Consider the following 27,028-nt stretch of genomic DNA (forward strand, 5'->3'; position numbering starts at 1 on the left):
CAAATTCCATTTTCTGGGTTCAGAAATGCACCTTAGCATAACCCAAGGTGACTCCTGAACCAAAGGACAAATACGGGGAGCCCAGATCTCTCCGGAACCTTCGGAGCCCCAGCAGCCGGTCAGCCACGGCTCCCAGAAGCTTGTTGGGGGCCTGGGCGCTGGGTGGGGACGCCGTGCATCCCTGGAACCACCCTGGCGTGCGTAGGAGTGTGTGTGTTTCTGCAGAGAGGTTCCAAGGTTTGCCCTGGGCTCCCGGGGCGCCTCTGGTCACGGAAGAGCCGTGGGCGAGCCGTGGGAGCTCGGGCATGTCCAGGGGAGGACGCCTCGCTTTTCTACAGGTAGCACGGACTCGCGACAACACAACGTTACCGTCTCTGCCCGAGAGACCCTGTCCACCCTGACGCCCCCATCTTGCCCACCCGGCAGACTCATCCTCCGCCCCGCCGTCCGTGCTCTCACGGACTCCACACCTCCGACGGCACCCATCCCCCAGCCTCCCCCTCTCCACGTTAGGCTCCCACCACCTGCCCCCACCACCTGCCCCCAGCCAGCGCCCCTCCCCTGGGACTCCCAAGGTGCGCCTGGATCCCAGCAGCAGGGATGTTTTGTACCGCTCACGGCGTCCCCCCTGTGCGACACGGTGCCGAGGGAGATCCTTACAAACACATGATGACCTGAGTTATTTTCACCCTTCTCTCTCACATTCTGTGAGGTCGACAGGTGAGCGGGGGCTGGCGTGGCCACACGGAGCCCGGGGACGGGCACCGGGGTGTCTCCCGTCGCGCCCTCACAAGTTTGTACACGTGAACGCGCACTCTGGTGTTTTCCTTATTAAAACCGTGAGAAGGGCATCAAAGGTAAAAGGACACAGCTATGCACGTGCTGAGCGAACATCAGCCTCCTGGTCTGGGGGACACGAGGTGAAGGGCAAACAGGGCATCTTGGTACCGTCTCTCCGAGTCCCTGCGAATCTACAGCACGTTCAAAATAAACAGTCAAAAACCGCATTAAAGACATTTCTGGGAAAGGAGAGAACTCGCTTGGCATCCCCCAGCCCTGCGAGGGACCACATGGTGTATTTGCACGTTGCCTGTGCAAACAGGTGACGTGGCTGCCTCGCCGTGAGAGGCCCCAGAACGATTTTTAATGAAATCATCACATTCTGTTTGATTCTTCCAGTGTAATTAGTTACCTTCCTCTGGCTTTGTATTTCACTGGGGTTTGATTTTTCCGAAGGTCCTCTACGATAAACCCCTGGGACGCGGGGGGGGAGCTGTCTAGGCTGTGGGCAACCACCCTCATGAGCTCTCTACGAGCTGAGTGCGTGACTTTGAGCGCATTTGATCTTTACTAAAGAAACCACGCGACTGCCTGCAGACGAGACTCCAGATCACGCTCCAGGCCCCGTGAGACCGGCCCGTGACCCCGTCTCCCTGGTCACCACGAGGCTGACTGGCCGCACGGTCCCCTGCCGGCAGGGCCGTGGTCATACTCCTCGTGCCAAGAGCCCCGTCAACTACCCTGTGAGTCCACCAGGCATGACGAAGGCAGGTCCCCGCGCCATCCACGACATGGAAGGGGACAGCCTCCCCCAAACCTGAGGTCAGGTGGCGCTCCTCCCCCATCTCTGTTTTTGGGGACGCTCACCCTGATGGTCACGCTGGGCGAAGGTCCCTCTATGTCAAGGTCAAGTCATGTCCTTGTCCAACCGGACCCACCGAGCAGGGCATCTGGGGGTGGGCAGGGCCCCAGGGACTCAGCCCAAGTCTGCATGTGGTGCCCACGTGCGCCTCAGCGGTCCCTGTGGGGTTCTGCGGAGGAAGGGGCTGTTTTCTCAACCATCCGTCACACCGCACGGTACCAGGTATCACGCATGCACACACACCATGCGGTGAACGCACACTGATTCCTGGGGTCGACACACGACCACAGCGTCACAGACTTTTAAGGGACATTTGGGATCAGCCTAGTCTTGGCCACGGAATCCTTTCTTTGAACAAAATCGTGGCCCAGGAGCCCAAGAGGTGACAGAAGCGAGAGACGTGCACAGGTAAGCAGAGGGGGGTGGCGATGAGGCTGGGGTCCACCTCACCTCCCCCCCACACCCCACACCCCACCACACACATGGGGCTCAGGACACGCTGCCCCAATGCGGTGCCTCGACATGCAAATGTCTCCACCCGAAGGAGGTCCTGACGGCATCAGAGCGGGAAGGTTCCCCGGCCGCCCCTTCTCCCTGAAGCAGGTCACGGACCCTCACCAGAGAGGGTCCTCTGTGTCCAGAGGAAGGGACAACCTGTATCTCCTAGACAGAGGGACACTGAGCAGATCCCTGCAAACAGGCCTCCCTCAGTCCCCCCATGACTGCCCTTCCCACACACCCCTCAACCTACCGTGCTCCCCACGACTGCCCTTCCCACGCACCCCTCAACCTACTGTGCTCCCCAAGACCGCCCTTCCCACGTAACCCTCAACCTACCGTGCTCCCCACGACTGCCCTTCCCACGCACCCCTCAACCTACCGTGCTCCCCAAGACTGCCCTTCCCACACACCCCTCAACCTACTGTGCTCCCCAAGACCACCCTTCCCACGTACCCCTCAACCTACCGTGCTCCCCACGACTGCCCTTCCCACGCACCCCTCAACCTACTGTGCTCCCCAAGACCACCCTTCCCACGTACCCCTCAACCTACCGTGCTCCCCACGACCGCCCTTCCCACGCACCCCTCAACCTACCGTGCTCCCCAAGACTGCCCTTCCCACGCACCCCTCAACCTACCGTGCTCCCCAAGACCGCCCTTCCCACGCACCCCTCAACCTACCGTGCTCCCCACGACCGCCCTTCCCACACACCCCTCAACCTACCGTGCTCCCCACCACCACCCTTCCCACACACCCCTCAACCTACCGTGCTCCCCATCACCGCCCTTCCCACGCACCCCTCAACCTACCGTGCTCCCCACCACCACCCTTCCCACACACCCCTCAACCTACCGTGCTCCCCATCACCGCCCTTCCCACGCACCCCTCAACCTACCGTGCTCCCCAAGACCGCCCTTCCCACGCACCCCTCAACCTACCGTGCTCCCCACGACCGCCCTTCCCACGCACCCCTCAACCTACCGTGCTCCCCACGACCGCCCTTCCCACGCACCCCTCAACCTACCGTGCTCCCCACGACCGCCCTTCCCACACACCCCTCAACCTACCGTGCTCCCCATCACCGCCCTTCCCACGCACCCCTCAACCTACCGTGCTCCCCACGACCGCCCTTCCCACGCACCCCTCAACCTACCGTGCTCCCCACGACCGCCCTTCCCACGCACCCCTCAACCTACCGTGCTCCCCACGACTGCTCTTCCCACGCACCCCTCAACCTACCGTGCTCCCCACCGCTGCCCGTCATGTCAAATCCCACAGGAAATACTCAGGTCTGCATTTCCTTATGCCCCCGTGCCGTGTGAAACTTGTACTGAACACATACATCTGTGTGCCTTTCTCCTGCTCATCTGTCTTTGCCGGTGTAACTGTCCCCAGCCAGGGACCCTAGGAGGGTGAGGGAAACTTTCTCCTCCCTACATTAGATGGAAAGATTTCCTTTTTCAGAATCTGAACAGACGGCCGTCTCTCTTCTGCCTGAATCTGCAGGGTGACGGAGAGCTCATTACCATCCCGGGCTCCTTCCGTGGCAGGCCCTCAGCACTCGGTCTGAACCAAGACCACTGTGTGGTGCCGTGTGCTCTTCTGAAGCTCCCTTGCTGAGTTTCCGAGCCTCGGGAGCAATGCCGGGCTCGAGGGGCAGCCACTCTCCCGCTGAGATCACACCGTCACGAGATCAGAAAGTAACTCTGTATTTCACGTGCACTTACGGGAGCTAGACGCACGGGTCTGCCCTCCTGGATCCCTCCCAGTGACAATCATCTAGATGATTTTCCTTCTAAATGTTTGAATTTTTCTTGCAATAGTATAATTTTCCTTTTGAAGAAACATGACTTTATTAATTTGAAGAAAACGCAAACACTTTCAAGATGTCAGAAATCAGATCCTGAAACACGACAAAATACCCCCGATCTATTAGGAATGTGTGCGTGTACTGTAATCTGTTCATTTCCTTTAAATTTTGTCTCGAGGTATTTCCATTTGGCTTGAAGGGCTTTGGCTCTGCCACCAGGTGTGTGAGTCTCGAGCACCAGGGAGAGAGACCGCGAGGCATTTAGCAATCACTGTCCACCGCTCACTCCAGACTCAGAATTAGCAGATACACAGCAAATACATGAAAAAAAAAAAACCCACAGAATCCTCAAAATCAGGCCTAATACTGCACGACACGGTTAACGTCAGAGAAAGAGACATCACCTCCACTTTTGCCTTTGTTCCCATTTTTACTTTCCAAAACCAGCTCCAAACCCACCGGCGCCCCTGCCTCCATCGGGGGCAGCCTCTGAATGTGCTCGGCTTTGGCAGGAGTCTGGGGAGGGGGCAGGGAGCCTGGGCAGGAGAACCTGCCAAGAACGACCTCAGTCAACTTCAAGGTGAGGGAGCACTGTCTTCTGAGACCGCCAGGAGGACAAGGGCAGGCGAACGGAGAGCTGGTCTCCACACATGCGGTGCAGCAAGAAAGCCCTGAGGCTTCGGACGAGACAGGGATTGGGGGGCAGCCAGGATGGCAGGGGAGCCTGCACGGCCGGGTCCCAGTCCCTGGGGGTGGTTGTTTCCGCCCCTGAAGGTGGCGAGGTCAGGCTCTGGCCACTCAGGGACCAGAGGGAAACGAGTCAGGTGGGCGGAAAGGAAGGAGCCAGCGCTGTGTGTGTGGGGGGGGCTCGCTGGCACCCCACCCCCACCTAGCAGGACCTCCCCGCCTGCCCCGGAGTCGGGTCAATCCAACGCCTAGACTGCACCGCACGGCTGACAGTGACACCCTTTCTGTTTGTGGGACGCAGAAACTCGGGGACGGAGATGGGGTGGCAGGGAGCTCAGGTGTCCTGCTCTGCCCTCTGAGCTGAGATGGCTCGCCACACCTCCAGGTGCAGAGATGCAGGGGTGACTGGGGCACAGTGAGCATTTCAGCCTGGGGAGGGGAGTCTGGGGTCACCATCCTACGGGTAACAACAAAGCCAAGCCTGGACGCGATCCCTCGGGAGGCAGTACAAGGAAGAAGACTGTGCCTTGGGGTCGTCAGAGCGGGGACCTCAGTGGTCAGTGAGACCTGCCTGGGGGACAAGGGACCGCGGTCCAGGAGGGGGCGGCTGGTGTGGCAGCCGTGAGTCAGAGGCGGCTGAATGCAGAACCTTCAACAACCGGGGAGACCGAGCGGTGACGGGGTGCAGGGAGCAGGCAGGGGAGGCGCCGTGTATGGGAAATACGCACCGATGTTGAAGCGTTTGCTGGGAAGGCATCTCTGGCGTCGGGGTTTTACTTAACAGCGCGGGAAACGCGGGAGCGGACTGCGTGCTGACAGCCACGAGCCGGAGAGGGGGGGCTGACGTGCAAGTGCAGAGGGGGCGAGAGCGGAGGGGTCCCGACATTCGTCCCAGCTGGCAGCGTAGACACGGGCCGGATGCAGAGCTCTGGCGCAGGAGGCACGTGGCAGGGGCGTGGACAGAGGGGTGTGGGTGTGTGCGCACACGAGGGAGGGGGGAGAATCGCCAAGTGCGCGTACGGGGAACGGCCAGTGAAAGCGCTTGCAAATGACCGTCTGGCGGGTGCGGAGCCGTCCCCCGAGATCCGTGCCGGTGAGTTTGTGCTCCCTCGGCAAGAGGGCGATGGGAAAGCCAGCGAGGCACGCCCTTTGACCCCCAAGCCGCAGCCCCGCGGGGGCGGAGAAAGAAAACAAACACTCGCGCCGAAGCCCGGAGGCTCCCGACAGCGCCGCCGCTAGCGGACACGGGAACGGACGGCACAGGCGGCGACGCGGGTGGCGTCCGAGGAGGTGAGCGTGAACGTGTGTGCCGGTCGAGAGAAGGGCAGACGTCGAGGCCACGGGGCTCCCAAGCCCACGGGTGAGGAGGCCAGGCCAGGAGGGAGAGGGGGTGACGGCAGCGGTGAGGCTGTCCGGACGTGGACCTGATTCGTGGTCGCGACGCGGACCCGGCGTGAGGCTCGTGGCACGGAAACGCAGAGATGGTTTGTCCACGTGAGACAGAGAGACAAAACCAATGGAGGTGACGCAGGGCTCTGTCTTGACAGGGGCCAGCGAGCCCGGTCCCTCCGTGGGCCCCGGCTCCCAGCGGGAGGGGAGCTCTGCCAGGGGGAGGTCTGTCTGCCGCCCCCCGCCGCAGACCCGGTCCTTGGTGCCAGGTGCCCACAGGCACCCCGTGAGAATCTTTACGGCGAGCGAGCGAGCGAACGGGGCGCTGAGCCGAGCGGCGGGGGGCCCTCTCACTGTAGACACAGAAACACGAAAGAACACACACCCACGGAAAACCACACAAAACCGAGGCCAAAGAGGGACGGGGAGCGTCCAGATTCCAAAATGAACGGAGAAGGGAAAAGCTGGGCACGACCGGGAGCCGCTCGCAGCCGCTCGCCGGAATCTGGCAGCTCCACGTGGGTTCAAGGTGCGGGTCGGGCCACACGGGGACCGCACACACCGCCGGGGGCTGCGGGGGCTGGGGAAGCAGAGAATCTTCCTGTGAGGCTTCCCAGGGACCCAGCGAGGCGGATGCCGCGATCACCTCCCGTGACAGGGCAGGAGGCGGAGTCGTGTGGGGGGAGCCGAGACCGGGAGACCCGACGTTCAGGGAGAAGACAGACACGAAGCTTGGGGGGCTGCAGCAGCACATCACGGGCTGGGTCGGTGACCCCCAAGCCACCGGAGGGCAGAGGGGCTCAAAGAGGGGAGCTGACCTAGGGGAGGCAGGGACAGGAGCAGGGTTTGGCCAAGATGCCGGGGAGGCGCGAGGACACGAAGTCACAACGTCCAGAACCCCCCGGTCTGAGCGGCGTCCCCCAACAGGTGGAGGGCTGGGGTCCCACCGACAGTGCTGTTCGCCCTCTGCTGTTCAGCAGCCGGCCGGGAGGGCGCCTCTGAAACCTCGCTCGGCCGGAGCGAACCGGGGGCGCAGCCCATCGCCGTGTCCCCTCTCTTTCCCGAAACTACAGGAGATCGTGTTTCCCTCAGGAAGAGGGCCCCCGGGTACCAGGCCCTGCACTGGGGTCTGGGGGGGCCGGCAGCCCCACATCCTCACGTGGACCCTGGTGGGGGGGGCTCCTGGTGCCAGAGCTTTCCCGGCAGAAGCAGCGTGGACGTTCTCCCCAGTCACCTCCTGCGGCAACGACTCGACACCGAACAGGACCCCCCCCACCCCGTGAGGATGAGGCAGGAAAGGAGGGCAGGGGCTCCCCGTCTTTGCTGCATCCCGGACCGGCAGCACGGTCGGAAGCTTCCATCGAGACTCCGACGCTCCAAGCCATCCTGGCCCTTTCTGCCACTGGCCCCGCTCCTTCCCCGGGGCTTGGGCCTTTCGGGACCCCGCGTCTCCGGGTTTCTCCTCCCCTCACTGCCTGCACGCGGGGTCGAGTGGGACGTCCTCCCTGACACACGCTCACCCTCGCGGCCCGAGCTGGGAGTGAAGGGACCCAGCACAGTGGGGTCTCTCGGGCCCGCGGAGACTTCGCCGACCAGTTTCTGCCAGTCTCCTCCCCACTTTGCCCGTAACGCCAGCGGAACACGGGCGCGGGCGCTTTCTCTGCAAGGCCCTTCCTACCCGCCCGCCACTCGGCAAGCGCGGAAAGAAGCCTGTCTGTGAGGAGCAACTAATTAAAATTCTCATTTCGAGAGCCAGGACTCCCAACTGCTGAACGGCAGATTTCCCCACGAGAGCGGCTAATCTTTGAGTGGCTCCGTGGAGGGCGTCTCCGCGGTTAGCGAGGAGCACTCATAAATCAGCCGCCCCCTAGCAGTTAATCATCTGTAACGGCCCGGGCCGTGAAATCTACAATTTCGACGCGATAGCACCGGTTGGTTTGGGTCCACGCTGCCTTACGAGTGGCAGGCTGCCACCCCGGCGAGGAACCACGTCGTCCCGCGTGCGACTCACGAAGCTGCCCCGAGACGGGGAAGCGGGCGCCAGCCAGGGGGCCCAGAGGTGGGCGCCATCAGCCGCGGCTGCCGCGGGAGCGTTTGGCCGAGCACCTCTTCCTGAAGCCAGCGCGGCCACCCAGTCACAGCGCGGAGGCGCTCCCGCGTGCGTGGTGTCCCGGCCCAACGCGTGTCTCCACGTAACACGGCACAGTCTGCCCCCCCCCCCCACCGAGTCCCCGGAGGGTACAAGAAATGCCTCTGGCTGGGGCACGTCCACAAACTTAGCCACCACAAAACCTCTGAAGAAGGAAGTCCGTGTTTTCTGAAGACTCAGTGTTTTCCGACCCCGTGGCTGCGTTCTCGGGGGACACCGAATCACAACTTCAAATGCCACCGAACACAGCGTCACATTCGCCAGGCTCCGTGGACCAGCGTCTTCAAGCAGCGGGAGGTAACAACTCCGGCCTCCCCCAGGTCAGCGTGATGTCACACGGACCGTGTACGGCCGTCCCCCGGGTCCCCACACGGACGGGAGCGGCTCCCCAACAGGCGCGTCTCAGAGGGCAGCCCCTCCTGTACTCACCGACCCGCTTCCCGCCTGAAGAATCTCCAGTCCAGATGCTTTTTCCAGTTTGTCCTTGTTGTCAACTGTTAGGAAAAATTAAGAAGCACAGGGGTCAGCGTACAGAGCTCATCGTTCTCAAGACACTCTGAGCATTTTCCTCTATTGAAAAGCATTTCACGAAGTCACTGTGTGCAGACGGCCGAATTCAACAGCCCAGCTGTGAACGAGCCTGGAGCTGGTCCCGCTGGGCACGAGGCCCCTTCCGCCAACCCCCCCCACCCCACCCCCGGAGCAGACGCACAGGGCAAGCGTCATCACAGGGAGCTCACACGGCTGTTGCCAACACTGCACGAGGCGTCGAATGCAGACATTCTCTGCGTACTGCGAAGTCTCATTTTAGAACTGTCTGATGGCCATTCACTGAGCAATCATCGGGAGACACCCTAACCCTAGCCCATTGACCAGGGTCCGAGCTCACGAAGAAGACTCACTGGGAGGCGAGCCTGAGCGCGGGCACTGACTCCAGCAGTGCCGGGGGCCGCCCCATCCCTCATCCGCGCCCTACTTTGCCCCTGACTTAGAACGAGGGGGACCGGCAGAGGACGATGACCCTCCATATGAGACCAAGGGAAGTGAGCTCTGGAACAATTAGCAGATGTAAATGAAAACCCGGCAATCCTAACGCCCGCACCGCAAACCCACCTGCCCCCACTTTGTCGGGAAGAAATCGTGTCACGAAGCAATTGACCTTGGCTTACAAATCTGCAGCAATGTTCTTTCGGGTAAAGCCCATGTCATTTTGGAAATGAATACCAGGAAAAACACAATTTTATTGCAGACCCTAAGAATGAAGAGTGTCTTGCAATTGTGGTTAATGCCGAATGAGAACAAGAAAATAGCGGTTACTTCCAACTCTTACTGTCCTGCACCCACGTTAATCTTGGGTAATGGGATTATATCTCGTAGAGGGTTACAAACAGGAGCCCGCTGTAGCCTGTCTGCCCACCTCGGGGCCTCTCATCGTCTTGTACCAAGTTTTTCCCCGTGAACAAATGAACATTATTTTTTACACGCAGGTAATTATCCCCGCACTGAGAGAACGAGGCAGACACAACCCCGTCTGGGCTGGAGAGGCAAACGCTTTCAGACCCTTCAGTGGGTGCGGGGCCAGAGAGAGGGCAGGGGGAGGGGGTGTCCCAATGTAAACCCCGAATGGAGGGGAACAGTCTTGAAGAGCCAGAGTACAAAGCAATCGATCTTAATGTTCTTCTGCGAACAAAGGAAACACTTTACTGAATGTCAAGCTACTTTTGGGGGGAATAATAGTGAGCTCTTAAATAGGCTGAGAAGGAGAAAGCGCATGAAAAGGGTATTTTAAAGGGACTGCACTTACTGCTACAGAGGAGTACCCGATATTTCAGGGTCAGGGATGAAAAAGCCAGTCTGACAATAATAACGCGGAGAACCCAGTCCGAGGGTCAGCAAACCTCCTAGAGAAGGCGGGGTGGTAGGTGTGCTGGGCGGGGCAGGCCAGGGGTCTGCGTGAAGGCACAGGGATCCTACCCAAGGGGACGTCCTGGTGGTGTCCCAACAAAACCTCCTCCACAAAGCCGGCGGCAGGTGATCTCCCCCCACCAAGCAGAGGGCCGGACGCTGGCCATCCTCCTGTTTGCAGGGCAAAGTTAGGACCCTTCCGCAGGCTTGCCGACCAGTCCCCTAGGCTCCAGGCCCTTTCCTGCACCAGAAATGCATGCTGGCCTCAGCTCGAGGGAAGCAGGATCGCCCTCCAAGCAGCCCAAGCCCCGGGTGCTGGGAGGCCTTCCCGGCAGCGACTCCTACCGGGGTCCCCACAGGTCTCAGAGCCACGCAGCGTGGACTCACCACACCCCCAGGACACTCGGTTATCCAGCCTTCCCACTGCCCGGAAACGGCGACACAAATGACCTCCAGTGAGCAGATGACAGTAAAATGCGGTGACTGAACCATGCAGGGCTGAGTGGGTACCAAGTCCTTTGGGTTTTTTTGACTGTGTTCTAATAAAACTTTATGGACTTCACAGCTTGAATTACATATGATTTTAATTTGTCATGAAATACTATTATTTTGATATTGCACTAATTTAAAATTCAGAAATTATTCTTAGCTCACAGGCCATACAAAACCAGGTGATAGGTTAGATTTGGCCCATAGGTCATAGTAACGGACCCCTATTGTAGATCCAGCAAAAGTCTTTTGTTTTCAACGGCTTTAAATGTGAGTGGGTAGAACGTCCTTCAGCTGCGTTGAATGTCTGGCTCCCACTATCCCTGAAAACAAGGAAAGGAGCCCCAGGGGAGCACGGCAGCCCGCCCCCACCCCAGCTTCCAGGAACTCTTGCCCCGTTTACAGCCCGATGTGTCCTGTTTCCTGGACTCCCCCACGTCTGACCCGTCACGGTGCCGCGTGCACGCGTGGCCCGCGGACCGGCTGCCGCCCGCATGCTGTCCGTTACAGGCCTTCTGAGGAAGGGTCTGCGTTCCCCAGTTCTACCAGACCACTTGCCACTGGCACCTTCTGACCAACTCCAGAAAGTTCTGGAAGGGGCACTGGCTGCTTGGTAGGCTCTTTGGGAAACGCTGCGTCACCAACGCCGATGGACAAGCACGGGCCGTGTGTGGGAAAGCGGTGCCGTCACAGCCCGACCCACGGCTGCGCTCGCAGGTCGATGTGGCTGCTGGTTCTGACACAGGTCGTCGATAAACACAAAGCGATCTGGGGACCAGGGGGCATCGCATTACGGTTTAATCGCTGGTCTCCGCTTTTTTAGTGGCACGCAAGACAAAATGATGGCCTCTGAGAGCTGGCGCAATGCGGCGCCCACATGTGCCCCGGGTCCCCGTGATGCCCCGGAGGCCGCCGGGACCGTGCGTCCGCTTCTCGGGGCCCGGGCGGCGCTCGTGAGGCTCTGCCAGCCCAGAGCCTCCCAAAGCCGTCCTGGCCTTTTACAGAGGAGGTCACTCAGCTCCAACCAATCGGCCACTGAGACACGCAGCCCGAGCCCGGGAGTAGCGGGCGCAGGGCCTGGTTCAGGCTCCTGAATGGATCAAAGTGAGACGGAAGGCAAAGTCCACATAATCAAGCCCCAAATCACAACAGCAGCAAGGATGCCCCTGCCAGGCACCAAGGAGCAGTCCGTAACCTCCGTTAGTCCTAAACCACCTGGGATTTGTATCACGCGGTCTCCTCCTCAGAAATGGGGAAGCCGAGGGAGCACGGTGTGTGGCCCGGAGCCACGGGCAGGGCCGTCTCGGGCAGTGTGGGCTTGTCAGGAATACGGCGGCCCCACGGCTTAAGGACGGACATCGACTTCCCACAGCGCCGGGGGCCACGCACCCCACACGGAGCGGGTGGCGGGCTGCGTGTCTGGGAGGACCCTCTTCCCCGCTGCAGGCCGCCGCCCCCCAAGGTGCCCACACGTGGTGGAGGGGCTCTCCCTTCCTCTTCTCACGTGGACCCCAATCCCGCCGGATTAGGGCCCCCTCCTCATGACCTCGTCTGACCCTTACTATCCCCGTGTCCGTAAACACAGTCAGCCTGGGGGTGGGGGCTCCACATATGCATCTGGGGGCACGAGCCGGCCCCCAGCTCCAGGCCCGTCGGTGATTCTGTCCAGCGACACCCCCGGGCTGACCCGCCCAGACTCCACGTCCCGCGAGTGGCCAGGAAACGCCAGGCCGATGGGGCGGCTACGGGGAAGGACCCGTCGTGAGACCCTCGGGAGTCTCAGGCGTGCTCGGGCGTGTGGGCACCAGGCTCTGGGCCCCAGGAGCGGCGGGCTTCCGCTCCCAGACTCCCCGCTGTCCAGATTCTCTGTCCTCTGCAAATACCAACGGTCGCCGAGGGACCGCCATCCCGTGCCAGCCACCCTTTGTGGGCCACTCCCGGCCTCACCGCGCAGGGAGTTTCCAACGGCAAGCCGCGGGCATGCAGGAAGACTGGCTGTGGTCCTGCGCACGGTCCTCTGCCTCACCCAGCCTCGGTTTTGCCCTCAAGCTTGAGGACACCGTCTGTTTGCTCATTGCTCTAAGATGCCAACAACCTGTGGTCTCCGAGGCTATTGATGTGTTCATCGATGCTTCTCTGCTTCAGCGTCTGAATGCACCTGAGTGTCCCTCTGGGCCGCCTGCTGGGTGACCTGGGTTAAGGCCCAGCTTCCCCATCAGCATCACTGTGTCCGTGAACCCCCCGCTCTGAGCCCCACTCGCTCTGAGAGCCACGCAGCCACCCCTTCCACACAACGTGGCCGCCGGCCGGCGCCTGCTCTCTCTTTGTCCTACAGACAGCTCTCCTGTTCTTTTCAGCGCAAGTGGCCCTGGAACGGAAGCCATCCCAGCCATCTCCGGCACGTTCCGTGATGCCCAGGCCACTCGGACATCCTCCTCCGCGTGGCCCCCCACGTTTGCCGTTTCGGGGAATTCCCTCCGAGAGTGCCCCCAGCCAGGGCACCTCCTTCCAGAAATCCCTTCTGCCGGGTGCAACAGAGACACGAACACCCTCTGCCTCACCCTGGACCCCACGCGCACGGCGCCGCCCCCTCAAGCGTCTGGCCTGTGCCCACGCCGCTCCCTGCATCGCTGTCTAAGCAAAGGACCACTTTCTAGGCACGCCACGGCCACACGGCCATTTTGTTTGGTCTTTGGCTAAAGGATTTTAAGAAGAGACAAACCTACTAGCGTTCCATCAGATGTCAGTTCCACGCTATTTTTGTGGCCTCGCGTGGACTCTGACCTGGTGGGTCCGAGCTGGACGGCAGGGCCAGGGGGTGGAAACCCTGCGAGAAGCTGTTTTAATAAAGCCGAGAACAATGCATAAAGCCCATTTTTATCTTCAAGGGAGACAAAAAGGAAGTCCTTTAAAATTAAATTCACCAGATGAAGGATATGCAAATTACCTGGAGAAGCGGAACCCTACAATGTTCTCAAAATTCTGCAATAGCCTATTTAATTAGTGTTTTAATTTATCAGAAAAACTCCCTGCACTGGACAACTGGTGCAGCGTCCCTGTAATTAGACACGCAGTGACAGCACAGCGCGGGTGCGTTCTCGGCCCCGCCACTTGAACTGAAGGGCGGGCAGAAGTCTCTTCTGAGAGCTAAACCGGGACGGGACAATTTAAAAAAAAAATTTTTTTTTTTTAACGTTTATTTATTTTTGAGACAGAGAGAGACAGAACATGAACGGGGGAGGGGCAGAGAGAGAGGGAGACACAGAATCCGAAACAGGCTCCAGGCTCCGAGCAGTCAGCCCAGAGCCCGACGCGGGGCTCGAACTCACGGACCGTGAGATCGTGACCTGAGCCGAAGTCGGACGCTTAGCCGACTGAGCCACCCAGGCGCCCCATGGGACGGGACAATTTAACGGCTGTGCTCCGTTAGAGGGAACACGGAGAGGGGGCAGGGAGCAGGGGCGGGTGAGGCAGGTGGTGGAAGCTGGCCCCCTTCAGGGTGGCCCGTGGCCCCTGCGGGCACAGCCCACTGCCGGGGGCACAGAGCTGTACCTGCGCACGTTTCCATGGAAAACCTCCTCCACTCTGACACCCACAGGGGCATCTGTGAAAGGGAGTGGAGCTTCTGGCTCATCGGGGGACCTCAGAGTGGACCTGCTGGCTCCTCCTTCGCCTGGGGGTGGGATGCCACACACTTTCCTTGGGGACGTCTCCCTGCTTGGACCCTGCCGGGCTGCAGCCAGTGCTGGGGAGGGGAGGGGCAGGCCCGAGAGGAAGCTGCACCTGCCAGGGCACCACCCAGGAGCTCCGCCAGCCCCGCCCACGTCCTCCTTTCCTCGGTGGGGTGAAGAAGTGTTACAGGGCGGGGGGATGAGCTGAGCACCCCCAGACCCCGCCCTGGGGCGAGGGCACCAGCTGAGCACCCCCAGAACCAACATTGCAGCCCAGTCTTCTCAGGGCAGGGGATCATTACCGGAATTTAAACAACAACAAAAAGGAAGTGTTCCTGCTTAATTTCAGTTCATTCTTTTTCCACACAAGCCTTTCCTAGGAGGCCAGAGTCGGAGGATGAGGCCCGTGGACATGACTCCTTTCCCACCTCAGGGTATTGGCTGAACGCCGGTCTGGGGAGTTACAGATGCCCCAAACCATGTTCTCCTGGATGGTAACAGGTATCGGGCAAAATGGGGTCTCTGTTCACACAAGTGTGGGAAATGCAGAGCTAAATAGAGCCGAACACACATAAACACACCCGTGAGCCTCCTCAGAGCCTTTAATGTGTTCTAGTGCCTTGTGGCCCCCCTGAAGGTATATGGGACTGATGGCCACGCCGGACGGGCTGGGGACCACGTCAGACCACGGGGAGGGGCCGGCGGGGGGAGGGGCGGGGAGCCGCTCATCCCCCTGGCCTGCGTCTGGGGCTCCTGATGCTGGGACCCTCTTGCGGGCGGACAGGCACCCACCCAACCCTGCAGAGACCTAGACGCTTACGCAGACAGAGCTGTGGCTTTGTGACAAAGTGGGATCACTAGAGCGCCTGGAGCCCAAGAAAGCTGACAGGTGGTGAGGGGGCCGCTACCACCTAGGGAAGGAGCAGCCACGTGCAAGCTCGTCACGGTCACTGTGGGAGCAAAGGGCCAGGGGGCCTTGGGGTGATGGGGGGCAGACATCCCAACCATGGACAGCGGAGGGGGGTGCAGACACAGGTGCAAGGCCTGCGGGATGTGGAAAGGGCACCAACGGTGGACGCCAAGCCCTGGCCCCACGGCTGCCCACTTCCTGTGGGCGTCACGGGGCCCTGCCAGCAGGCGGTGTCCCGATGCTGGTACTACAAAGAATTCTTTGGGCTTATCATCTGGCCGTGGCTCCTTCAGAGTTTTGTGCTGCTCTGATCTGAGCAGTTGGCTGGAGGCTGGGCCCATCGCACTTAGAGAACGTGCTGGCCTCTCCCATCCGCTCTGCGGCAAGCCCCATCCTCGAGAAGGGGGTCTTGGTCCTTTGCAAACAAGATGCCCTGGGGCGGGGGAGGCGCTGGGCTGGTGGCACTGCACCCCTCACTCGTGGGTCCCCCTGTGGCACCGGCCCAGAGTCCTGGGCCGGCCCTGTCTCTCCCCTGCCCCGCAGACGGCCCCGGGGCCGGGGCGGCCATGTGCCCTGCAAACCCCCCACGAGGGGCAGAGACACACGTGGGACCCCTGGCCCAGGGGGCCCGGCTCGCAGCCCGCGCCCGCGGCCTCTGTCCTCTGAAGGTGACGCGTCACTGCTGCCCAGACATAGAGTGGCTTGTCAACCCTCTCCGAGCCAGAAAGCAAGATTCCTGCCTGAAGAAGCTTCATCTCCCTGCCACGCGGAGCATCCACACGCTCTTGTACCGCGTTTGTGGTTCTGGACTTTGCGTGGATGAGCGCCGGATCTCAGCAGTCGCACACGCTGCAATGCTGAGCGAGCCCTGTTCCCGACCCCCTGTGTCAGCCAGTCTAGACGAGCACGCAGGAACCACGCGCTGCCTCTTTCCACCGGCGACCAGGTGCCCGCGGAAGCCAGAAACCCACAGGCTTTGTTTTTATAACAATGACTACAAGCGGATCAAATTTGCAAAACACAGAATTAAAAATTCATCTTCACTTGAACACTTGATTTAAAGCTTTGTTATCTATTATTATATTTTGTCTCCTAACCGTAATAGACCATTTTGAGTATTCTTAAAGAAAAATAACCTTTTTGAAGATATAGACATCATTTTAATTTTCAGTTTGATACGTATTTTATATTTTTGATGAAAACACCTTTACGTTTTATACTCTGTGTGCAATTATACTTGAATCATTCCTGTCTAAATGCACAGATTTTATGAAAATCTTGGTAAACAACATAATTAGTGATTTTCTGAAATAAGGGGAAGAAAAGACACAAGTATGCAACAATTAGGAATTATATTCTTTAACTTATTACTCAGTAAACTCTGCTAGTCCATCAAGAAAACAGCCAAACATACATGACAATGATTCAGTCCAGCTGTCTTTTATTATTTGCCTGATTTTCAGAAATAAAAAGTATAGCTCTATGCATATTTAAACAAAATTTTTCATTATGAATATATATTTCAAAGTATGAAGATAAAATTTTAAAAAATTTAATGTTTATTTTTTGAGAGAGACAGAACACAAGCAGGGGAGGGGCAGAGAGAGAGGGAGACACAGAATCCGAAGCAGGCTCCGGGCTCTGAGCTGTCAGCACAGAGCCCAACACGGGGCTCGAACTCACGGACCGTGAGATTGTGACCTGAGCCGAAGTCACAGGCCTAACCGACTGAGCCATCCAGGTGCCCCCAACGTTTTTTAATGTTTATTTACTTATCTTGAGTGAGACAAAGGGAGAGAGACAGAGCACTCACAGGCAGGGGAGCAGCAGAGAGAGACGGAAAGAGAGAATCCCACGTGGGCTCCACAGTGTCAGCACAGAGCCTGACGTGGGGCTCGAACCCACGAGCTCGTGACCTGAGCCGAAATCGAGTGACGGACCCATAACCTACTGAGCCACTCAGGCGCCCCTCATGATCAATTTTTTTTTAACAGCTTGTTAACGTGATGTAGACCCTTAAATCTTAGAAACTGGCGTGGGGTTGCTGTTTGCACTACGCCGCGGGCCCCTCCGGCGTTCGAGGCGGGCTGACGGCCATCACGGCAGACTCACGGTCCTGTGAGGACGCAGGTCATTCCAAAATTCCTCTCTGCAGAGCCCTCCTGGGGGGGTCCCATCTGCACGGGGTCCCTGCCACAGGTGCAAGGCTTTCACCAGCTGACCCTAGTCATCTGTGGCTCCTTCCCTCTTTGAACACCCCCCGGAGGTACGCTCCTGCTTCAGGGCCTTTGCACATGCTGTCTGTTCCCGGGGCCCAGTATCCACAGGGCTCCCCTCCCTCACGTGTCAGTTTATTGCTGCCCAGTAGAAGACAGCCCCATCGCCTGGACTGCCCACCTGTCTCTGCTTTCCGCCCCCCCCCCCCCAACTAGGGTGCAAACCCAACAAACCCAGCAGGATTCGGTCCGCGTGGCAGGATTGCCCCGGAGCCCAGGACAGTGCCAGGCACTTGGGAGGGCATCAGTGGCGACTCTCGCTTCATGGAATGAGGAAATGAGTTCAGCCCCCAGCGGGAGGGGGCACCGCGACCACGAGCACTTATCACTGCTACTGTGGCTGCTGCCGGTGGACGATCTCACCCTCCCCGTGCTAGTTTTCAAACCAAAGTGTGGCCCAAAGAGACGCCTGAGGATGCCTTGTTGTCACGACGCTCTTCTGACGGGACCCGCTGCTCCCTGAGCGCCGGTTCAAGACTGTGTCTGAAAGCACATGCGTTCTCACGCGCCTGCTGGAGCATCGGGCCTCCCGTCTCCCTCGCGGCCACACGGAGCTGATCGTTGGCGCAGGAAGAGAGCCTCCCGGACAGCCGTGGGCAGCAGGCTCTTGGGCTGGCCTTGGTGAGCCACCGGCGGCAGGGCACGTCTCTGTAATGTGCCGTAGCAACGCGAACACAAGGAAATGTTTTGATGTGAGTCATCTCAAGTCAAGAAGCAACTGCTGAGAGTCACATGTCGCCACGATATTTGGACATTTAATTTTGTTAGCTGTCAGGAAGAATTAAAATGACCCCGGAACGCGACTGCTTTCCTGACAATTATTTACTACCACAGAAGCCATTTAAAGCCTAATTCTAAGAGGGAAAACGGAAGGGGGGTGGGCGCTCTCTGTTCTTTCCCCGGCCTGGAAATGGAGGTCTCATCAGCTTTGTCCCGCAAGGAAATGGGTCCTCTGTCTGCTCTGGTCTCCGGAGGCACTGGACGAAGGGAATGGAGACTCGCCCGTTCCGGGACAAGAAGAGTGACGGCAGGAGGAGCCCCCATCCCTGTGCCCGAGGCTGGTGCCGGACCGCAGGGCGGCGTGGGTGTGCCCTGCACAGACCTGCTCGCAGGGCCACCCCCGACGAGGGGTCTGCTCGCCGGTCAGTCTTTCCACACACCCGTTTGCAGTTGGAAAAGATGGCTGAAGCAACCCGCCAATGCTCGTTTCTTTTTTTTTTTTTTTAATTTTTTTTTGACATTTATTTATCTTTGAGAGAGAGAGAGACAGAGACAGAGACAGAGCGTGAGAGGGGTAGGGACAGAGAGAGAGGGAGACACAGAATCCGAAGCAGGCTCCAGGCTCCGAGCTGTCAGCACAGAGCCCAACGTGGGGCTTGAACTCACAAGCTGTGAGATCATGACCTGAGCTGAAGTGGGACGCTTAACCCACTGAGCCACCCAGGCGCCCCCCAATGCTCGTTTCTACACACACAACCAGAGCCTCACTCTGCTGGCGAGGGAAACAGCGGGGTTCTTTCGGTCAATAAAATAAACGCATTTTTTATGTACGCGCAGTATATATCGTTTTACTAAACACGTCACGGGATCCTGCAGATATGTCCCCAGCTTTCTCCCGACGACTTTCCCTTGAAGGTTAGAAATATTTTTTAATTTGCAATTCAAAAATATCAACGTTTTATATTTGTATTTAATTAAATATTAGATACCAATGAACATATATAAAGCACGTGTTGTGTATAAAGAACAGTGACAACAAACGCCCGGGATACCTATGCCCCGAAAAAGACCTGGAACCTTACAATCCCGCGAACGCTGCATGGTCACACCCCTCCTCCCCGTCAGACACGAGTTCCCTGGACTTGGGTGGATCCTTTCCTTTCCTGTAGACTTTTCCACACGCGTAGGTTGCTTAGTTTTGCTGGGGTTGAGGGTAGCATGGTGGGATGATGACGTGTATGTTCTCTCGGACTTGTCTCTGTTGCTAACGTGTGTCTGAGGCCGTGAGCTTCTGTGGTTCTGTGAGGCACCGTGGTATGTGCATCCTCGCTGCTGCGTGGCCTTAGTCCGTGTGTCCTCGCTGCCGTGTGGCACTGTGGTCCATGTGTCCTCGCGTCCTCGCTGCCGTGCGGCCATGGTCTGTGCGTCCTCGCTGCCACGCAGCTACATCACGTGCATCCATTCAAACATCCAACCCAACGGGCAGCCGTGGCGTTCCACCCGCCCTCCCGCCACCTCCCACCTGGGGCCGCCGGGCGCATCCTTGTCTGTGTCTCCGGCCCGTGGACAGACTTTTCTCCGGTGGAACCGCTGGAACATGCCTGTCCCACAGTGGTTGCCCCGGCAGTCGGCTTGTAAGAGTTTCTGTTGCTCCCATCAGCTTCCAGACTTAACACCGTTGCCAGTCTGGTGGGTGCAACGCTGTGTCTCACGGCGCTCTCCAGGTGCATTCCTCTGGGTCCCGGTCGGTGTCTTCCTGTGCCTTACTCACACTCGTGCTCCCTCGGGTGTGAGATGCTTGTTCGTACCTCTTGCTCATTTTTCTGTCGGGTTGTCTTTTTCTTATTGCTTTGTTGTTCTTCAAACATTCTACACACGAATACTTTGTCAGTTGTGTGGGTTATTCAGCGCTTAGCTCAGGTTGTGGTTTGGCTTTGTAAATTTCCTAATTTTAATACACTCCGATGTATCATTTTCATTAAGATTTGCACTTTGGGTGTCTTGTTTACAAATTCTCCTCTATCCCAAGATCATAAAGATACCATTTCATATTTTCTTTTAAAAGCTTTAAGTTTTGCCTTCACGTGTGAGTCTTAGATCCAAGAACTGATTGTGTATGAGGACAGGTTTTTGCCCCTAACTGGACACCCAGGATTCCCAGGATGGTTCACTGAAAAGGCCATCGTCCTCCTCTCTGATCTGCCGTGCCAGCTCTCCCAGCTTCTGTCAGTTCCTCAGCAAGCTGGGCCTCCTCCGCCCCGGGGCCTGCGTCGGCCCCGGGTCCTGCCTCCACCCCCAGCCCTTCCGGGTCACGCCCCTTCGCGGGAAGGCTGAGCCTGACCCTGTTTTCTTCTGCCTGGGCGCCTGCGGCTCTGGCTCTTTGCACTTACACTCAGCTGGTCAACTCTCCAAATAAATATAAAACAAATTTTTAAAAACCTGCTGGGATTTTTGTTAAAATGTTATTGAATCTGAAGGTTTGGGAGACTTAACATCGTTATTCTCAGCGTGCGATGTTGTAAACCTCACCGCATATGTGGGTCATCTTTCACAGCTTCTAATACGGTTTTATAATTTTCTCCATGAAAGTCTTATACATTTAAATAAATACTCCTGGTATCTTCTTTTTTTAACGGTAAATGATGATCGTTTTTTGAAACTGTACTTTTAACTTTTTTCTAAGTACAGAAACGCAATTAGCTTTCGCCCATGATCTCACATACGGGGGCCCATCTCAGCGCCTCGCGGTAGTAATTCATCTGGGTTTTCCTTTGTGTTTTTGAATAAATAATGAGATCCGCCTGTAAATAGTTATGGGTTTTTCTTCCTTTCCGATGATGACTTCTATTTCTTCCTCCTGCACGATGGCAGGACCCTCCTACAGGATACTTATTAAACGCAGTGACACCACACATCCTTAGCGTATTTCCACTGCTAAAGGGAATATATTCAGTGTTTCACTGTGAAGGAACGTATTTCTGTAGGTTGCTTTTAATCAAGTTAACAAACCTGTCCTATTTTAAAGCATTTTCATTACAAATGAATGTTAAATTTTTTATCAAAATCTATTAGGAAAACAGTTATTTTTCTTCATTAATCTATTAATGTGGTCAATTACGTTACCTATCTTTCTAATGTTAGAACTTAAATTGTTCGTGATGTATTTAACATTTTTTGTAATGTTCAATGTTTATTTATTTTTGACAGAAAGAGAGAGAGAGAGAGAGGAAGCATGAGTGGCAGAGGGGCAGAGAGAGAGGTAGACACAGAACCCGAAGCAGGCTCTAGGCTCTGAGCTGTCAGCACATAGCCTGACGTGGGGCTCAAACCCATGAGCCGTGAGATCGTGACCTGAGCCCAAGTCAGACGCTCAACTGACGGAGCCCTCTAGGAGCCCCTGGCCACCAGCTTTCTTAATGTTTATTTATTTTTGGGAGAGAGAGAGACAGAGACAGAGCATGAACGGGGGAGGGGCAGAGACAGAGGTAGACACAGAACCCGAAGCAGGCTCCAGGCTCCGAGCCGTCAGCACGGAGACCGACGCGGAGCTCCAACCCGTGAACCACGAGATCGTGACCTGAGCCGAAGTCGGACGCTCGACCGACTGAGCCACCCAGGCACCCCTATAGTGTATTTTTTAAATAAATTGCTAGATTTAATCTTTTGTATTTGGTTTAGTTTGCGCATCTATGTTTTTGAGGGACACTACTCATTTCTCTTCCCTGTACTATCTTTATTGAGTTTCGGGACCGGGGGGACTCAGCTCAGGAGCGGAGCGGTGGGGTGCTTAGTGTAACACTGGGTTTCTTTGGGTGTGTGAAACAAGATCTCACACAAATGTGGGGCTGGGATTTTCTTTGTGGGAAGACTTTTAACGACTAATTCAATTTCCTCCTCACTCGTAGGACTGTTACGGCTTTCTAGTTCTTTATTTTGGTCACATTATCTATCTATCTATTATTCGAAATACAGCACCCCTTGTTCACGCCACCCTCAGTTCCCAATGTTATTTCTGGCTTTTCTCTTTTGTCCTGATCATTTACACCAGAGATGTTTCAACTCTATCCATTTTTTCAAAGGAGAAACTCTTACTTTGCTTTCCTCTTTGTTTGGTCTTTTATTTCTGCTTTTGTATTTATTTCCTTCCTTCTACTTCACTTGAGTTTATTCTGTTGTGTTTTTCCAAATTCTTAACTTTAAGACTTAATTAGTTTTATGTTGTTTCTTTTCTAATATAAACAGTCAATGTAATAATGTTCTCTCAACTTTCTACTCAGGGCAAACTCTTTCACGTACTGAAATAGAGTCCAACATTTCCATTATTGTTGACTTACATTTTTTACGCTTCTGTTTTGATTTTTTCTTTGACCCATTGCTTTTCAGAAAAAATTAAAACTTTCTAAAGTCATGAGTGAGATTCTTTTACTCATTTCTGTGAGGCAATATCATTGCTGTCTAAGAGTGTGGTTTGTGAGATACCAGTTCTCATAGATGTGCTGCCCGAAGAGAACACACGTGACCTGCACGTGATGTGTGCCGTCTTCCTGCTCCTGAATCGTGCTCGACACCTGAGCGGCTGAGACCTCCCGTGCCCTTCTGACTTTTTGCTTGATTTTCCAGTTACCGCGGGAGGCATACAAAACCTCGCACTGTGAGGGTGAACTTGGCGATGTCTCCTCGTAGTTCTATCAAATTTTGTTCATATATATTCAGACTATGTTACCAGGACACGGATTTGAGATTTAAATATCCCATCATTATATAGTGATCCTTTTTTTCTCTGAAGGTTTTTTTCTTAGATATGCTTTGTCTGTGTTCAGTACAGTAGAGCAATATTCTTTGGTCAGTATTTGCTTTTGCCTTTCACAAACTTATTTGTTTTCCAGTCTATGAATCTCTGTTTTTAATTGGAACTTACATTATTGTGATTTCTGATATATTTGAAGTTATTGCTAGCATCCTATGTTGTCTTTTTTTTTTTAATTTACATCCAAGTCAATTAACATATAGTGTAATACAGGTTTCAGGAATAGAATTTAGTGATTCATCACTTATATGCAACAACACCCAGTGCTCATCTCAACAAGTGCCCTCCTTAGTGCCCATTGCGCATTTAGCCCACCCCCCCCACCCACTCCTCTCCAGCACCCCTGTGTGCTCTCTGTATTTAAGAGTCTCTTAGGGTTTGTCTCCCTCCCTCTTTTCATATTATTTTTGCTTCCCTTCCCTTATGTTCATCTGTTTTGGATCTTAAAGTCCAAAGTGAAGTCATATGATATTTGTGAAGTCATATGATAGTGAAGTCATAGGATATTTGTCTTCCTCTGACTTATTTCGCTCAGCATAATACCCTCTGGTTCCACCCACAACCTGTGTTGTCTTTATGCCTGAAAGTTACATAGTCAATTTCTAACTCTTCATGGTTCCCAGAGACTTTAAAATCCACATGCACAAATTCTCATCAATTAATAAAGCTCTGGGCTTTTTCCCTAAAATTACAAAGACCTTGGAACACTTTCACTCAATCATGCTCATCTCCGTGAAAATACTGTCGTTTTGTGTTTGCTGTTTTGATCTGTCTGGTTTTCAGCCTCACGGGACACTATGATTTTACAGTTTATTTTGTTTACATGTACTCCCTTCTTTACTGCTTTCTTTGCTTGTTGTTCTCTGTATCTCAGGTCTTCCTTATGGGATCACTCTCTTTTGTCCGGAGTAAATCTTGTAGAATTAACTTAAATGAAGATCTGTTGGTGGCAAATTTTCATTTTTTTGAAAGTGTCTTTATTCAACCCTTCTTCTTTCCCTTCCTCTTCTTTCTTTCTTTTTTAACCTGTCCTTGTTGAGATGGCCTCTGCCAGTGCGACTGCAGGCTGACAACTGTTTCCCCCCCGAAAACGGAGACCTTACTCCCCTGTCCCCGGTCACACGCTGGTGGCTGTTCCGTGGCCTCACTGTACGAGTCTGGGGCCGAATGCTTCCCGCTCCAACAGACTTCTTGAGTCTGAGGACCGGCATCTTCCAGCGGGAGGTCCTTACCCATCCCACTGTCAAATACGGGCTCCGCCCACTGTCCCCTCTGGGAATTCCCAGTAAACGTGCATTTGTCTTTCTGTGTTTTCCATTGAGTTCTCTCTCTCGGCTACATTCTCGATAATTTCTCAGTTCTGTCTGTGGGTTCTGGTTCCCTCCTCAATTACACGTAACCTGTCACTAAACTCACCTCCTGAGTTCAGAATTTCTGTCTTTCATTTTAAAAAATTCTATTGTTTGAGAAACGCTTCTTGGCTATTTGTGGGACTCATTTTATCTCCCTCTGGTGTTTCTTTCGCAGACTGACATGCGGGAGTTTATGCTCTGGGTCTACTGCTCACGCTGTCTGGAGCTTAATTTTGTTCATTCTTTCGGGTCACTTTGCTCGCGGTATCTCACTCCCTGGCACGTCCTGACCCCTACTTTATCGTGGACCCCTACTTCTTGGGATCTTAACTATGGGGATCCTTCTCACTTCCCTCTCTGGGAATCCGGAGGCCCTGCCAACTCGCGATCACTTTAAAAGAGATTCCTCGCTTGAGATTTCCCAGACCACGCAGGGGTTTGCCTGTGGAAGGCACGCTGCGGTGCGGGCTGCCTGTGGTCAGCGCCCTGAGGGACACACGCCCTCCCCCCCATGCATGTCCAGGTCAGATGGGGGGCAGCTGGGGTTGCCACACAGTCCCCGCTATTCTGAGGTGGTCCTATGTGACTTTCACTTGGGCGAGGGTCTCTAAGAATTTCAGTATCGCCAGATGCCTGATGTGATTACTAAGGTATCTGTATCTTTGCACTCGGCATCTTGGGCTCTTTTCTGAAGGAAAAGAAGGGTCAGCCCTGTGTCTGCTCCTCCAGTGCACTGGTGGGAAGAGGGACCCCCAGCAGTTCTCTGCGAAGCACCCACCCCATCCTCAACCCCTCTGCTCATGGGGCAGTAACCAACCTACTCTACTTTGACGCAAAACCCTGGGAAACTAAACGTAAAGCGTGTAACACGTTAAATAATCTGGCAATTGTATATCATATGAAACATAACTATAAACAGATGTGTATGAAATTGTCAGATTACTCAATGTTTGTATGCAATTTGTGCAGGAACTCTTGCTGGGACAGTGGAATAGCAAAAACAATCGCGCCCCCTCTGCAGAGCACCTCGCATGTGGACACCCCACACCCCGAAGCTCCCACTTATCAGACGGGCAGACTTAGCTCCTCTGAACGTGGCACTGCCACGTTCTCGGCGTGGCTCAAGGACATGGGCTAGAGGCCGCCTCCTGCCTCAGTCTCCCATGGATCATGAGGGGGCGCGTGTCTCACTGTGACAGACCTCCCCTTTAAGTATCTTTTATTCATAAAACAGAGATGGGAGGACGGTTCTGGAAGCAGGTGTTTGAGAGGCACGAAAGGAGGAGTGTTAATGCCGCCACATTGGCACTCACCAAGTGCGGGGCTCCCTGACCCACCGTGTAGCCCCTGGGGGCGCACTTCTGACGTCCCTCCCCGACCCGCTGGCCAGTGGCCCCCGAGCGGGCGAGCTTGCACTTGACATTCTCTGCCCTTCCGAAGCCGCTGGTCTCTCTCTAACGCCCTGCATAAGGTGAAGGCACAGGGCATGGTCCAGCCTCACTGGAACAGCGGGTCTGGAGTGCATTCTCTCCTTGCAAACTGAAAGGTCGATTTGTCAAATGCCTCAGGGCCCCAAGAAAGGGTCTCTAGCCCTTGTTTTCCAGCCATAACCGAGTAAATAAATGAGACTTTTATCTGCCGGTCTCCAGTGAAGTCTCTGGAGAGCGGGCAGGGCTTCCGTGAAAATGCAGCTTGGCTGTGCGGTAATAATAATGACAGGCTGGTAAAAGCTAATGTCAGCTTCAATTTCCAAGTCATTTTTCAAATTATTTTAATTAGATATTGTTTCAATCTCACTTACATTAATTTAATATCTGATATCAACATTTCAGTTTTCAATTTGTTCAAATGATTTTTTCCAGTCTGCCTGGTTGCCTGCAGTAATTTAAAATACAATGTTTATCTTCAGCAATTTTCGGTGCGCGGGTCCTGGCGAACTGCTATGTTCAATATAAGTGACAGGGAGGGAGGGACCACGGCACTCTGGAAAGATGGAAATTCACCTCCTTCCCATTTCTCTCTCAACATTAGAGTAAGCAGGTAAAGCTAGAGGTAGGTGCCCATAATAAGATTTTCCACCAATTTCTCTGTGTAATTGGCTTTCCCAATGCAAATTTCAGTGAAATCTGATGAAGGTTTTATTATTATTATTATTATTATTATTATTAAAAGTCCTCTGGACAAACAGCCATATCTCCTTATCAACACATTTTCTGACAATTTTCAGCCATAAGGCCTGGAGCCTGCCCCCCAAAGAGCCTTCTTTCCAGTCGCACTGTAGCGGTTTTAGGTTCTGAGTTTTGTTATACCTGTCCCTGCCCACATATTAGCACAGACTTTGGTAAAGACACCCTTTGATCACAGCAAACATGAGGTTAAACTCAGCCTCCACATTACCAAGTGAGAGGAGGCAGGGATCTGTAGGTGCCCAACTAAGATGAGACAATTTGTTTTCTCCTGAAGTTGATAGTTAGAATACGCAGATCTAAGCTATGCTTGAAACGTCTGAAGCACTTACAACAGTGAGTGCACGTTCCAGGTCACTTGAGAACAATATAAAACAAAACGTGATCCACACAAAAGAAATAGAAAGGAGGCACAGAAAGTGGAGAGCATGAAAGAAGGTAATGAATTAAAAACACACACAGTTACAACAATAAATGTAAATAGGTTAAATTTTACTCCCAGGACAAATTCTCCCACTTAGGCCAAAAGTGTTA

General features: G+C 55.1%; 1 protein-coding gene across 11 annotated transcripts in view; it reads right to left on the minus strand.

The window, feature by feature from the left end:
* Nucleotides 1-27,028, minus strand: part of PTPRN2 (protein tyrosine phosphatase receptor type N2) — an 809,627-nt gene that overhangs the window by 261,290 nt on the left and 521,309 nt on the right. For all 11 annotated transcript variants that reach the window (XM_042976545.1, XM_042976559.1, XM_042976565.1 and 8 more), the window contains one exon: nucleotides 8,608-8,672. In XM_042976545.1, the coding sequence (XP_042832479.1) occupies nucleotides 8,608-8,672 (65 nt within the window). The remainder of the gene's footprint in view (nucleotides 1-8,607; nucleotides 8,673-27,028) is intronic.

This window comes from Panthera tigris, chromosome A2 (assembly GCF_018350195.1).
Source record: "Panthera tigris isolate Pti1 chromosome A2, P.tigris_Pti1_mat1.1, whole genome shotgun sequence".
NCBI lineage: Eukaryota > Metazoa > Chordata > Mammalia > Carnivora > Felidae > Panthera > Panthera tigris.